We start from the raw sequence: 15,687 nt of genomic DNA on the forward strand, positions 1-15,687 counted from the left end.
GACTGACTGTATTTTAATACTCCTTGAATATCAGATTCTCTATGTCTTCTTAATACAATAAAGGTAAACTTTTAATTATTTGTGCATATAAACCCACACTCAACTGTACGAATAAGTGATTGAACAACACTTCTTCACTCATTCATATTTATTTTTATACCAAATGGCCACTCACTCTATGGCTATAAAAATCTTTCCATGCTAAATGGGTAGTTTACTCTTTCATCATTTATTTTATTACCATAAGAAATTACCAAAATGTTATGATGCTGTGCTGTATGTTGGTGTTCATCAACAGAGATCTTCCGCTGAGTCTTCCAACACTTTCACTAGAAACTAAAAAACTAATCACTTGTTTAATGTTGGGACTTGGCACTGGGATTACCCACAATGCGACAAGATTTGAAAGACTTATCATAATTTTGAATAAGATATCTAACAAAATGTATTAATTTAGAAACAAAGACAACCTTCTTGGACTACCAGGTAACAAATTAATTAATCTCAAGTTTTATTCCACTTTTGATCATCTCATAGTCAAGAGTCAAAGCTCTGGAGGGTCCATACTCCGGCGTGTCAGAGGCAGTTTTAAGAAATTCATGTCTGCTGCCAGGCAGTAAAAATCAACAGTTGATTTATTAAGTAGTCTATAATCTGGCTTTATGTTTTAAGCTGCCCTCGATGGACAGGCAATTGTGCTGACCAATAACTGAAGAGGGACAGCAGTTATCAGAAAGTACAGCTTTAATTCCGCCCTCCTCTTCTCCAAATGGCCTGTTTTATGGCTGCATACGTATTGCCCCATCCAGTCGAATAATCTCACCATTGAGCATTGGATTTTCTACAATTGCCTGTACCAAATGAGCATATTCTGCTGGGTCTCCAAGTCGGCTCGGGAAAGGAACTTGACGTGCCAGGAATGTTCGCACCTTTTCAGGTAATCCAGCTAGCAGAGGTGTTGCAAACAAGCCTTTAAAAAAGACAGAGGCATAGCATCAGAATAGATGACACACTGGCACTACAACATGTCAAGATAAAACAGGACAATCAATCGACTAATCGAAGAAGAATATCAATGCACCCATTGTGCACACTGAACTGCCACATTTTACTACTAAAACCATTATACAGTGGTGTGAAAAACTATTTGCCCCCTTCCTGATTTCTTATTCTTTTGCATTTTTGTCACACAAAATGTTTCTGATCATCAAACACATTTAACCATTAGTCAAATATAACACAAGTAAAGACAAAATGCAGTTTTTAAATGATGGTTTTTATTATTTAGGGAGAAAAAAAAATCCAAACCTACATGGCCCTGTGTGAAAAAGTAATTGCCCCCTGAACCTAATAACTGGTTGGGCCACCCTTAGCAGCAATAACTGCAATCAAGCGTTTGCGATAACTTGCAATGAGTCTTTTACAGCGCTCTGGAGGAATTTTGGCCCACTCATCTTTGCAGAATTGTTGTAATTCAGCTTTATTTGAGGGTTTTCTAGCATGAACCGCCTTTTTAAGGTCATGCCATAGCATCTCAATTGGATTCAGGTCAGGTCTTTGACTAGGCCACTCCAAAGTCTTCATTTTGTTTTTCTTCAGCCATTCAGAGGTGGATTTGCTGGTGTGTTTTGGGTCATTGTCCTGTTGCAGCACAGAAGATCGCTTCAGCTTGAGTTGACGAACAGATGGCCGGACATTCTCCTTCAGGATTTTTTGGTAGACAGTAGAATTCATGGTTCCATCTATCACAGCAAGCCTTCCAGGTCCCGAAGCAGCAAAACAACCCCAGACCATCACACTACCATCACCATATTTTACTGTTGGTATGATGTTCTTTTTCTGAAATGCTGTGTTCCTTTTACGCCAGATGTAACGGGACATTTGCCTTCCAAAAGTTCAACTTTTGTCTCATCAGTCCACAAGGTATTTTCCCAAAAGTCTTGGCAATCATTGAGATGTTTCTTAGCAAAATTGAGACGAGCCCTAATGTTCTTTTGCTTAACAGTGGTTTGCGTCTTGGAAATCTGCCATGCAAGCCGTTTTGCCCAGTCTCTTTCTTATGGGGAGTCGTGAACACTGACCTTAATTGAGGCAAGTGAGGCCTGCAGTTCTTTAGGCGTTGTCCTGGGGTCTTTTGTGACCTCTCGGATGAGTCGTCTCTGTGCTCTTGGGGTAATTTTGGTCAGCCAGCCACTCCTGGGAAGGTTCACCACTGTTCCATGTTTTTGCCATTTGTGGATAATGGCTCTCACTGTGGTTCGCTGGAGTCCCAAAGCTTTAGAAATGGCTTTATAACCTTTACCAGACTGATAGATCTCAATTACATCTGTTCTCATTTGTTCCTGAATTTCTTTGGATCTTGGCATGATGTCTAGCTTTTGAGGTGCTTTTGGTCTACTTCTCTGTGTCAGGCAGCTCCTATTTAAGTGATTTCTTGATTGAAACAGGTGTGGCAGTAATCAGGCCTGTGGGTGGCTACGGAAATTGAACTCAGGTGTGATACACCACAGTTAGGTTCTTTTTTAACAAGGGGGCAATTACTTTTTCACACAGGCCCATGTAGGTTTGGATTTTTTTTCTCCCTAAATAATAAAAACCATCATTTAAAAACTGCATTTTGTGTTTACTTGTGTTATATTTGACTAATGGTTAAATGTGTTTGATGATCAGAAACATTTTGTGTGACAAACATGCAAAAGAATAAGAAATCAGGAAGGGGGCAAATAGTTTTTCACACCACTGTATATGTAAGTCATTTGCTGGACATCACTAAATGATTTGGTGTATTTCCACAGGTACTCAGATCCAAGTTGATTTCTGCCATTTTTACCAGCATGTGTCTCTCCTTTTTGACTTTTTGTAGTTTTTCACATATTTTGTGAGCTCTGCTTTGGTAACTTTTCCTAATGTAAATTCAACTTCATAATATAACTTTAGAAATGGGCCTAATACAACCGAGAATCGCTGAAGGTTGGAGCCTACTGTGGCAGCAGGGGGTGCAAGGCAGGAGGCTGCTCTGGACAGGCAAGTGGTTCATCTCACAGATCATTCACGCACACATTCTTGCCAACCTGAGCAAGAAATCTTTGGGCTTGTGGGATGGAAACCAAAGTACCTGGAAAAAGATGCAGGTATGCACAAGCAGAAGGTACAAACTTGAAATATACAATTATAAAAGTATGGGATTCGAACCTAGGAAGCTGGATCCATGGGGTAGTAGAACTACCCACTGTGCCACCCTGCTGTCCAGCCAGCTTCACAGGATGGTCTTTTTTTGTGAAAACTAATATGCATTTCCAAGTATTTAACAAAATATGTACCTGGTAAAGAATGGAAGTGGCCCAATTCCCTCAACAATAAATTTGAAATAACACAAAACATTATTAAAATTTAGGCAACATATGACACAGTAGTGGCAACTATTGGTTTTTTTTTGTAGCAGACAAGAGAAATAAAATTGTTTCTGGTTGTGGTTTGCATCCTGTTTATAAGTTGCAAGCAAAGTAAGCTACAAATTAAAAAAACAAGTGCAGATGAGTTACTAGCTTGTTTCTTTTAAGTACAGATAATGTGATCCACAGAACATGCCCTATAGAAATACAAACTGCGGATCTTTGGCCAACAAGGCTGGTCATTTACTCCATCAGTAGAAAGGGAAACTTGGTACCTGATATCAACAAGAGACTGACTTGGCTTGCCTACAGTGTGGTGAAGTCGATCAGGCTGGTTGGTTGGCTTAGCTTATCATTGGCCTGGTAAACATCAAATTTAAAACAGCATGCAGGCCCTAGCAAGACTCAGTTACGTTTGCCACTTTACAATTTCAGAAATGAAAGTCTGAGAGTGAGCAATTCAAATTAAAAATGACGTCTGTCAACACCTGGTCAAACTAGGGCTGGGCGATATGCACTTAAATTGAAAATGCACTTATTCTAACCCCAAATGCAATATTCCATATACTGATATGTTCCCAAAAGAACATGTTCTTAAAGAATACAAATCGGCACTATATAAACACAGATCTACACACACACACACTTTCTAAAGATCTTGACCATACATTGTTCCTCTCTCTCCTGTTTAATTAATCTTAGCCTGAATGAGCCTATTAATTTTTTACATTTAAGATTTTTCATTTAAAGATTTACCATTGTTGTTTCTTGTCCCAGTGTGTGGATATAAACACAGGAAACTTCAGTTTCTGTATTACATCTTGCCTGAAGAAGGGGCCTGAGTTGCCTCGAAAGCTTGCATATTGTAGTCTTTTAGTTAACCAATAAAAGGTGTCATTTTGCTTGGCTTTTCTCTACATTCATAATGGCTAACACGGTACAACACCCTAGTACTATATACAGAGTATAGAAAGGCCTGGCCGGCAGTAAACAATGCTCTCTCTCTCTCTGTGCCAAGCTAATCACAGATGCACAAGTACATATACTGTATACTTTACATTATAAATATATTGTTTTATAATTTACATCATGCATGCTTTTTCTTGTCTATGACAGCTCAGTATGATGCATGTAGGGATTATTTCACTGTGTTTGTGGCAGGCAACTTCTATTTTGCATCCTTTGTTCTTAACATCTTCTTGAATCCTTCATCTTCTACTATGCGTTAGGTACAGGGGGTGCTTAACATTCTGATAAGGACAGGGACATTTCAGTAGAAATGGGGCAACTGGCAACACTTTATTTTTGCGGCCAGTTCTAATAAACAATGGCATAACATCTTTCTAATACATTGTGGCATTATAAAATCATAAAGATTTCTATTTCATTGACATTTTATTATCCTTTTACTAAGCCGTGCTCACAAAGCAATATGGTTGTATATTTTTATTTGCTTCAATAATCTAAACACATTCAAAAATCGCCAGGACAGTGTATTTATAAATGTTCATGAAAAATTAATGTGCAATACATTGAATTTGCATTACTGCTTTTGGGAAGCTCAATTCATCTGTTAAACAAAAACAATCACAAAATTAAAGTAATATGGCCAGCAATGCTGTTTTTCCCATAACTTGTACACAAATCTGTCCTGGGTATGACGTTAATCTGCATCCAGCCCTGCAAGTAGGCCCTCCAACCCTGGTGGTTGGTGGCAGAAATGGCACTCCAGCCACCATAAATAAACCTCACAATGTTTCATGCCATCTGAACTTGTGTGGTGCTGAGGTGTCACCTGTTGCAGGGCTGCACTCGGGTCCTAATCTGGGATCCTGAGTTGGTGCGACAATGCGCTGTATTGGAGTGTGTGCTCCTAACCTCGTCTCTCTCTCTCTCTTATACACAAACGTTGAATAATTCACACAAATCTACAAAGACTGCTGTTTTTATTTTGGCTTGTAACATTTCAGGACGTAGTGGAGACCGTTTGAAATGAACAGATGAGGGCTTACGATGCACAGATGTCCCACTTTTGGTATGACTTAGTGGTTTGTGCAGTTATCTGACCACTGACAAAGTACGAGTATTTTTAGGGGGCAAGTTCAGTAGGCAAAACGTATGTTCTGCAGTACAGCAAGTCACTGTAGCTGTTATCGTCTCCCACCAGCTGCTTGTCTGTTTGTTAAGAGTAACATTCTATGGAACTTTGCTTAGCAGGGACCCAATGTGTTTATTGCAGGCTCAGCAGATGCCTAGATGGTCTGTTCATATGTTGTTATATTTTTGAATGTTGTACTGCATGAAGTACCAATTAATTTGCGAACAACGAGGCTAACCCTACTTGTTCTAAACATTTCTTCTTTATGATCCTAGCCCAGTGGTTCTCAACCTGTGGGGCAGGTCCCCCTAGGGGGGCGCGAAGATGTGAAAAAAAGAAAAGAAGAATCACAAATATGAAAAAAACATCTGTTGAAACCAAAACAAATTAACTTAAAACTACATTCTGATACTAGAACAATAGATACAGAGTTGGATAAATGTCGATGAAAGTTAAGTAGGTATAATTAAATATGCATCTACATTTCAAAAAATTGTTAGGGGGGGCACGATTAAAACTGTTATGAAAACTCGGTCGCAAATACTTAAAAGGTTGAGAAACGCTGTCCTAGCCCAACTTTTTTTCTCACACCCATCACCACCAGGCAACATGGCTGGAGTTGACATAGCCACGCTTAGGAGTAATGGATTACCGATTTTATAACAGAACGTGCATATTGCTTTCGGTTCCATAGTATTTTGCAACCCCACATTTGAGGCACCTGATCAGAAACAATCAGTGTTATGTGTGAAATGTTTAAGTACGTTATTTCGATTTTTCACTCACCTGGTGCAATAGTCACAACTCTGATTCCCATTGGTGCCAGGTCACGAGCTATAGGCAGTGTCATTCCCACAATGCCTCCTTTTGATGCAGAATATGCAGCCTGTCCAACCTGTGAACAAAGGATTTTTGCAAAGTTTCCATTAGAGGTGCGGGTACCACTCATTCTGATCACATGCTTGTTATAATACATTTTTCTTAATATTTATGTCACTATATCTGGACAATACTGTTATGAGTTTCATTCACATTTGCATGCTAAGTTTGGCACACAGGGGCTCAGCATTTAGAATTGCTAGCCAAGCATAGACTAGATAGCCAAAGACAACTGGAGGATTGTATAGTCAGCTTAAACACAGTACAGTATTTCTGTCCTCTGTCAGTACAAAATCTTCTTTCCTTGTTGGGAGAAGGAGAACCGGCATGTAGGCATTATGTTATTTCTGTATTTTGTGGAGGAGGAGTTCAGTCCCTACCTGCCCTTGTTTGGAGACAGAGAAGACCAGCAAGTGAAGCAGACAGTATTAAAAGGCTTGGACAACAGCCAAACCCTTCGAAGCTGTGTCGGACCTCCGTCCGAGAACCCTCTCAGCGTGGAGACGAAAAAATGGCAGACTGTGTATATCCAGATTCCCACACCTGGATAAAAGTCTGTCATATGCTTCCCGTCTGTAACCGCGTCAACCGTCAGTAAATGGAAGCTAAAGTATATTTTTCTCATGTGATTCTTAAACCGCTGTAATCACGATGGGAGGGATATCGCCGTTTCTGTCATATTCCTATATTGTTTAGCTACGTAATGTGCCGCAATTTCAAAAGAACACATTTCCGGAGAGCTAATGCCTCTTAAGGAAACAATACTTCAGGCTCTGGGCTATATCAAAGTATATCTAAGGTCTTAGGCAGCAGTAGAGATTAATAATATTCAGTGTGTCATGGTGGTATGTGTATTTAATAAGCTTTCCCACCTCAGCATATCGATGCATTCATTTCTGTCAACTTCTTTCAAAGATCTCCTGAAAGAGCTCAATTGTGAACTGTGCTGAACATAACATTTATCTTTAGGGTGTAGTAAAGTGTTTATTTGATTGTTTTTTGTTGTTGCCATTGTGGCTTTGAGGCAACACTCTAAGCAGAACCCCCTTTCCAGGGTGTAATTCCTAGCATGGGACCTGCTTGCTGGACACAACGCTTCATAAAAAATAATACATAAGCTTGACATAAACATTGTACAACGTCAGTCTTATGTGTGCTGTCCATCACTGCCTGGTCTTCTGTGTGTTTAAAACAGGTGGGAGAGTTTTTCACTATCCAGGACTGTAAGCTGAAGAAAGGCCATGATTGACAGCATCGCCCTTCGAGGGTGTAACTTCTGATCGTCTGTGTTCCAGTTAGTGCTCAAGGAGAGGTCAGGCTGCCAAACTCAAAAACGTGAGGGAAGGAATCTGCGAGGATGATGGCCAATTTACACCCAGGTATCATTTTGTTTAGAGGGATTCAGATAGTAAAGTAGAAAATAGATGCACTCTTATCAGCGCTGACTGGAAAAGGTATCGACGATCTGCTGTGGTCGTGGACAAGGTTAGTGAGGTGACCACCTCCATGCCTTTAAGAGACTATTCCAGCGCCTGGCTAGCTGATCGTCAGAGGAGGGCGAGACGTGAACTTTTCGTATCTTTAGGATAGTGCTATCATCTTCCTACTCTTGCTTTCGTCAACAGCCATTTCATTTGTATCACCAGTTTTCTGTGATCTCCTCAAACTCACCCAAACAATGCACCGTTTAATCTTGGCCTGTTGTGTCTTATGTATATAAAGATTGTATTGAGTTTCTTTGTGTATATTTATTTATATACATGTGGAGTAAACTAATGATGTATGCTTTACATAGAAGATGTTTATATTGAGTGTTTTTGTGTATATTTATGCATATATGCATGCGGGGTAAAATTTTGGGGGTGGAGACTGGATTTAGCATATTACAAAATGTCTCCGGGTAAACTCTGTATATTGAGGCAGTGGTGTTAAAATATACAGTCAGTTGATACATTTTTTCTCTGTCATTATTGCAATGTAACTGTTCCTTTTTCTGCCTTTACATGACTGAGTGCTTTTAAAGTGGGTAGAAATCCGAACGACCTAATAAGAACGTCTCTAGGTCCACAACTATGAAAAGATCTTCAGTTAAGATTCCACTGTGAGTGTACCATATCTTGCCACAAGGTAAGGAGAATTGTTACAACATAAAATTGGTTTTAATTATCCAGAAATCTGAAACAGTGCCTCTCCTCAGCAAGCTTCCATGGGAATTAGTAGTCACACACTATAAAGCAGGAGGAAGAAGCAATGGACTCTTGTTGGACAAGACACAAGAAAGTAGGTGGATCTGATATCTCATAAGGGTTTCTGTTGTTCCACAAGTATCATTCATTGTAAACCAGCCAGTTCTAATTTAAACCCCTGACACCATAAAGGAGAAATTTAAGCTTAAAATTAATAATTACACATTCTTAAATAAAAGATAAAAAAAAAACTGATTAGAAATGTAAAATACCAGATTTTTTTACCTTCCCACTAGAAAGCCTTTGCACATGTTTTTGCAAATGAGAAAGGATCTTTTTACAGTACAATTCTCAATTACTCCATTCCCACCCAGCCCAGACCCATATTAGAATTGTAAATGTTGGAAAATGACTGAACCTTTTATTCTTTATCTGTCTCTAGTGGGCCGTACAAAATGTAGCTGGCAGATATACACACCCAGACAAACGCACACGTGTTTATATACCTGGCCATCAAAAGCTGCCACACTTGCTGTGTTGATTATGACTCCTCTGTGCCCATCAGAGTCTGGCTCATTTTTTCCCATTTCTCCCACAGCAAGACGAATTACATTGAAAGTTCCTGCGATATTCACCTAATGATCAAACAAATATATATATTGTGACATTACACTTACAAAGGAGTTCACACTATTGTATTATCAGGATGAATTACCATGTAGAATTCATACCTTAATGAAATTTCTCAATATGGACTGTTTTACTTAACAGTGTTTACGAGGTTTCTTTTGTTATGAACAGACTGAAATACATAATAACTACAACCTGGCAGCTAGGCGTAACGTATTTAGACATATGCTAGAGTACAGTATTACATACATTATTAGGTCTGACATTTTTTGTGAGGCTCAGGGAAAAAATAGACGCCACTCTAATACAGTACAGCCTCTCTGAAAATGTGCAGAACAAGAAGAGTCCATCTTTGTATGAGGTATTATGTGCAGACAACCACAACACTCACATTGATCACCCTCTGAAAATCCTCCAAGCTGTGTGGCAAGTCCTTCTTGAAGTTATAGGTCTTTACAGCTACAGCAATCCCTGCACAGTTCACTGCTATGTCCAGCCGGCCAAATCGTTCTTTTGCCATGCTGACGGCATTACGGACATCTGTTTCTGAGGTCACCTGAATGACATAAAAGAACATTAAACAAAAATGGAAAATCTGTTTTGTGGACTCAGTAGGTATCTGACTTGTCTTTACCCATTGCATCCCATGACTAAAGTATTTGTGCTGCTCTTCCTGGTTCAGAGAACTAAACGTCTTTAGTTTTGTACAGACAGAGCAGCAGGAGGATGTAATCCACATACACAAAATTTCCAAAGGCATCAATAAAGCTGATCCTGGAAAATTCTTTCAGTTAAATAGTGGATCGCATACTCACAGGATATCCATAGAAAATAAATGAGGGGTATATTTAACACTTTGAGGACTGAATATTTTTTCCAAAAAACTCAGTTTTCTGAAAAGCACACAAAGCAATGGTTTAACACATAAGTCAATATAAAACATCTGTTGCTACATGTTGGTGCATGTTCAGCATCTCTAGCGGCAGTGACTGCGTGGGGGCACCTAGATGGTCAGCAGGAATGCATGCTGGGCCAGCTGCCTGGCTGTTTTCGCACAGCAGGTGGGTGGCGGTTGCAGTGTGATGCAATATGGTTTGTACCTCTTGTCATCATATGTTATGGTCCTCCCGGGCATACACTGCTGTAGGCGCATCAGCTACACGAAAGTGTTCGGCACCACGATCAGCTGTGGACCGATCAGATGATGCTGGTACCTCACTTTCGATTTTGATATCCATCTCCAGATCACTTGCTTCAAACTCAGAGTCTGATGAGTCAGAATCCTATTCAACAAAATTATGTAAAACGTCCATGGAGTGTTTTGCGCATTCACTTTAGTCTCTCGCCAGATGTCGGTGCCATTTTAGAGGCACGCGTGGGGAATCGAGGATAAATAAGCAGAGCCATGTAACTTTCCTTCTAGCAAAGAGAGTCAAACTAAAATGTAAGGGTATGTTTTGTTGCAGTTTACAGTTGATTACCTTCCTGTACTCCTGAATTTTGACAAAAGTCGACATCAGCCCTGAAAGAGTTAAAGTGAAGGCCAGAAAGCATTTTACATAAAATATTGTGGGAATCTGGAACAAACGTCCAAACCAGATAGGTAGACAGACAGACGGACACACACTTTATTAATCCCAAGGGGAAATTCAAATACTCCAACAGCAGCATACTGATAAAGAACAATATTCAATTAAAGAGTGATAAAAATGAAGGTAAACACAGACAATAACTTTGTGTAATGTTAACGTTTATCCCCCCGGGTGGAACTGAAGAGTCGCATATTGTGGTGAAGGAGCAATCTCCTCAGTCTGTCAGTGGAGCAGGACAATGACAGCAGTCTGTCACTGAAGCTGCTCCTTTGTCTGCAGATGATCCTGCTCAGTGGATGCAGTGGATTCTCCATGATTGACAGGCACCTGCTCAGCGCCCGTCGCTCTGCCACGGATGTCAAACTGTCCAGCTCCATGCCTATAATAGAGCCTGCCCTCCTCACCAGTTTGTCCAGTCGTGAAGTGTCCTTCTTCTTTATGCTGCCTCCCCAGCACATACTGTGTAGAAGAAGGCATTCTCCACAACCATCTGGTAGAACATCTGCAGCATCTTATTGCAGATGTTGAAGGACGCCAGCCTTCTAAGGAAGTATAGTCGGCTCTGTCTACATTTTCTACATTTAGTTCATGTAGAAACCTTGACTACTTTTAAAGAATACGTACATGAGATACTGGGGAAAATAAATAACTATGTTTGATGGACTGAATGTTCTCTGCTTGTCTATGTTCTACTTGCATGACAAAAAGACAACCAAAAGTTATTAGCTTGTTAATATTGAAAATACACCAACGCATCTTTTAGTACTCACATCAGCAGGAGCAAAAGCACATCTGTCGCCGAGAGTCTTTGCTACACTGGCTCCCTCTGAGCTGGGCAGGTCCAAAATGACAGCACTGGCTCCTTGACTGATCAGTCGCTCTACTGTGGCCCGACCAAGGCCAGAGGCTCCACCACTGATTACACCAACTAAACCCTGCAAATAAAATAAAAACATACAACACAGGTAAGGTAAAATAGACTTCATCTCTCAATTTATTCCTGGCAACATCCGGTTCAGGGTAGGAACTAACCCCGGATGAGGTACCAGGCCATTTCTGAGCGCAATCATACACACTATATATAAAAAATAAACTCCAAAAACAGAACAAATATGGAGAAGCAGCCCTGCAAGAAAAAAAATCTTTTGGCCTTTTGGTGGTTGGACCTCATATCAAAATCCATGCACACTTATCATGAGGAATGGCGCCAATGGTCTCAGCGGGTAAATTAAGATTTTTTGGGGGAATGATGAGATTGCACCAACTATTGATGAGACCTGCTGCATTAAATATTCTAGGATGGTGCACCACAACAATGACATTATAAAATGCCCACTGCTAGGAGCTGTTTTGGCTTTGAGACCACCAGGCTTATTTTCTCCAGTATTCCACCGGCTGCGGTTTGTTTTCTTCTTCTTCCTCACCATTTAGCCAGAGAACCTGACTCTGTCTTTTACAATCAAAAGCATTAGAGACTTAAAAACTGTGTTTAGTTAATAATAATTTAAATTAAATTAAATTCTATTAGGGAGTCTGTTTTGTAATTATTTCTTCTATGTATTTGTATAGGGCAGCACGGTGGCGCAGTGGGTAGCACTGCTGCCTCGCAGTTAGGAGACCTGGTTTCACTTCCCAGTTCCTCTCTGCGTGGAGTTGGCATGTTCTCCCCGTGTCTGCGTGGGTTTCCTCCCACAGTCCAAAGACATGCAGGTTAGGTGCATTGGCAATCCTACATTGGCCCTAGTGTGTGCTTGGTGTGTGTGCCCTGCGGTGGGCTGGCACCCTGCCCGGGGTTTGTTTCCTGCCTTGCGCACTGTGTTGGCTGGGATTGGCTCCAGCAGACCCTGTAGTTAGGATATAACAGGTTGGATAATGGATGGATGGATGTATTTGTATTGTCTTTGTTTACTTATATATCGATCTATCTATTATGTTTATAATTGTAATCCTTTCTTTTACTTCTTATAAAGAATTCTGAGCTACATTTATTGCATTATATTGCACTATGTGAAAAAATATTCTTCTTATGAACAGCTTACTTACATTTATTAGAGTGCACTGGTGTGGCTGTTCTGGGTGGATATGTGTTAGGGACTGATTTCTGTTTACACTTTCATATGAACTAATCCATCACCCCCTTTCTCTTCTCGATGTCCTTGTGGCCTCTCTCACTGCCATTTTGACTAAGTAACTCCTTATGGCTTTAAAACAGAACATCAAAGAGGATGAGGAGAGGGGCACAAAATGACACCAGTGACAATCATCTTGAAGTTACACTTTCTGAAACAATTGTGGAAGAAGTTCAGATTCAGGGGCCAACCTCAATTGTTTCTGGTCATTGGGTTCAGCAGTTGCATGTCTCATGTCAGTTTATTTGTCTTTACGACATTTTCAAAGCACTCTGGAAGAAGGGATAGCAATACAAATATTATGGTCACCATAAAGAAACAAAGTATTTTCCTTAATGAACATCAACTTTTTAATCAATTTGCCATTATTTTAAATGTGACTTTGTGTGAACAACATTAAATAGAATGGAGATTGGACGGACTGTCAGTCTGTCATTTTCTAACCTGCTTAGTCCTGAACAGGGTCCGCTGGAGCCTATCCCAGCTAGCATAAGGTGCAAGCAATAGGGAGAACACACCCTGGGCAGGCACCAGTCCATCACTGGGCACACACACACTGGGGCCAGTTTAGAGTCGTCAATTCACATAACCTGCATGTTTTTGGACTGTGAGAAGAAACCCACGCAGACACAGGGAGCACATACCAACTCCAAGCAGGGAGGACCCCTGGACACAAACCACTGAGCCACCGTGCTGCCGTTGGATGGACTGGTGTAAGAGAATCAGGGGGTACTTCTGGGTAACTGTTCATAAAAGTCATACTGCGCATGCACGGGTGTTTTAAATTCATTTACTTTCTGCTAATCTGCTTTTCCAGCTTAAGCACTCAGCAGAGATTTTCGTAATGTGTAAAACGTGGGTCAGCCCAGCGCCATTATGTTGGTAAAATCGTGCAGGTAAATTAAAACGGCAACGTTTTGCAAATGGACGACGACAAAAATCAACCTGCATTCTGATTAGATTTCTTATATACTTGGGGAAAGTTTTGATTTTCCTCATTCCATGAAATTCCTCTAGGAGAATTAACTCTATATTTTCAGTAACTAGAATGTTGTAAGTGAAAAAAATCGTTGTAAAATGCTTTCAAACAATTTCCGTTATTAATAGCCTAGTGTCTTATACTGATCATATTGAAAAGTCATTATTGGACACAATAGAGTGAACACCTACATATTTATACGACTGTAGGCAGCACTGTCACAAATGCCTGCGGAGGTGTCAACTGTGACTCTTAACTGCGAAAGCAGACTCAGATGGTGCACTAGTCTGCAATCACATTAAATCAGCAAGCATTGTTCATTACGACTACTGCACCACACGCGTCATTTGTACAGGATTTCGTGACAGGTAACGTTTTACCTTATTAATTACATCCATACATTACACTAAACACATTCCAGATTGTGACATGTTTTATTTTTCTGCGGGGCAGGTCTTAAAGAAAAACGCGCCATTTATAAGCGTTGAGATCGTGAACTAATTCTCTACCATTCAGCCCTAACGACACCCGACTCACCTTCACACTACGGATGGCCGCCATCTTGCCGTCTCCAGGACGCCGCGGAAGAGGCGGGAAGACAAACCCTCGCGGGCCAATCATCGATGACTTCACGCCACGCGTCTCATTTAGAGCGCCGCCGCTATTTCGGCGGCCGCGTTAGCCTGTCACGTGTGTCAGTGTAGTGGCAGCCAGTGCCCGATCTGCGCCCCCTGCGAGATTGTGACAAGCCTGTCACGTGCAGACCTCTTCGTCGAATTTCTAGGATTTGTCACCACTCACGACATTACGGTCATTTACATGCACATTTTCTGAGAACATTTCAAAAAGGTCAGTACTGTTTAGTGACGTGCCCAGACGTTTTGGTGAGCAGTGGCTGAAACTGGGAGAGGTGGTACTCTACAGGACGGATTTGTTGCATTTTAATTCCGGACACAAATTAATACGCACATTTATTTCTCTGTGTATGCGAATATGTGTTTTTTCCACGGGTAATATGACGTAACGGTAGGGCCATTATGATGTTTTTTACAACCTTGGCACCATGTGCTGCTGCATGGATAATTGTGAGGATAGAAGCAGGGTCGGAGTATATGGAGTCCGGGAGAAAGCCCTTCTTGTGTGGCCAATGGATGAACGGTTTAGATCGGGAGGAATACAGTGACAGAATGGAAACGGCGAGCAAAGTAATCGAGCGAGCAAGCAAGGCAAAAAGTTAAAAGGACAGGTCGAGGGCGGCCTTGTTTGGTTAACGTGGAGGTGTCTCCGTGACTTGCAGCGGAAGGCTACCCTTACATCGAGGGGTGCAGTTAGCGCTTGTGTGCTCACCCAGAAAAGGGGCTTCCGTGTGGCTTATTACACGAGAACGTCACCCCCAACTGTTCATACTTTATTTTCCTAATATAACCCATCTTAAGAAGACGAAAGAGCAAATAAAATAATCTCTATCTTGTTAGACGAAATGCCAAATGCAGTTTCTTTACATGTTAACAGTCAGAATTAAATATCAAATATATATAATAAATATACAAAACATCCCAGTGTGCCTAAGGGTTAAATATTCAGGAAGACACTAGAAATGAATATCTGGCACTATAGATCACCATTGTTTTTTTGTGCATTAGACTTTCACCAAAAGGTTAGCAGCACATACAGCGCATTGCTGCACCCACCATGCAATGGTGACACCTCAGCACCACACTAGTTCAGATGGAGCGGAACCAGTGTGAGGTTTGTTATGGTGGCTGGAGTGCCACCTGGATGCAGATTAACGTCATACCCAG

The 15,687-nt window shown here is 40.8% G+C and overlaps 1 protein-coding gene across 1 annotated transcript; it reads right to left on the bottom strand.

Annotated features, from left to right (window-relative positions):
* Nucleotides 1-337: 337 nt before the first annotated feature.
* On the bottom strand, nt 338-14,520 carry hsd17b10 (hydroxysteroid (17-beta) dehydrogenase 10). The gene is made up of 6 exons (XM_039775349.1): nt 14,423-14,520; nt 11,548-11,712; nt 9,577-9,741; nt 9,062-9,190; nt 6,277-6,385; nt 338-970 (listed from the first exon to the last, which is right to left on the bottom strand). Exons 1-6 carry the CDS (start codon nt 14,504-14,506, stop codon nt 780-782), a joined length of 843 nt encoding a protein of 280 aa, XP_039631283.1. The 5' UTR covers nt 14,507-14,520; the 3' UTR covers nt 338-779.
* Nucleotides 14,521-15,687: the final 1,167 nt, after the last annotated feature.

The sequence above is a fragment of the Polypterus senegalus genome, chromosome 13, assembly GCF_016835505.1.
Source record: "Polypterus senegalus isolate Bchr_013 chromosome 13, ASM1683550v1, whole genome shotgun sequence".
Lineage (NCBI taxonomy): Eukaryota > Metazoa > Chordata > Cladistia > Polypteriformes > Polypteridae > Polypterus > Polypterus senegalus.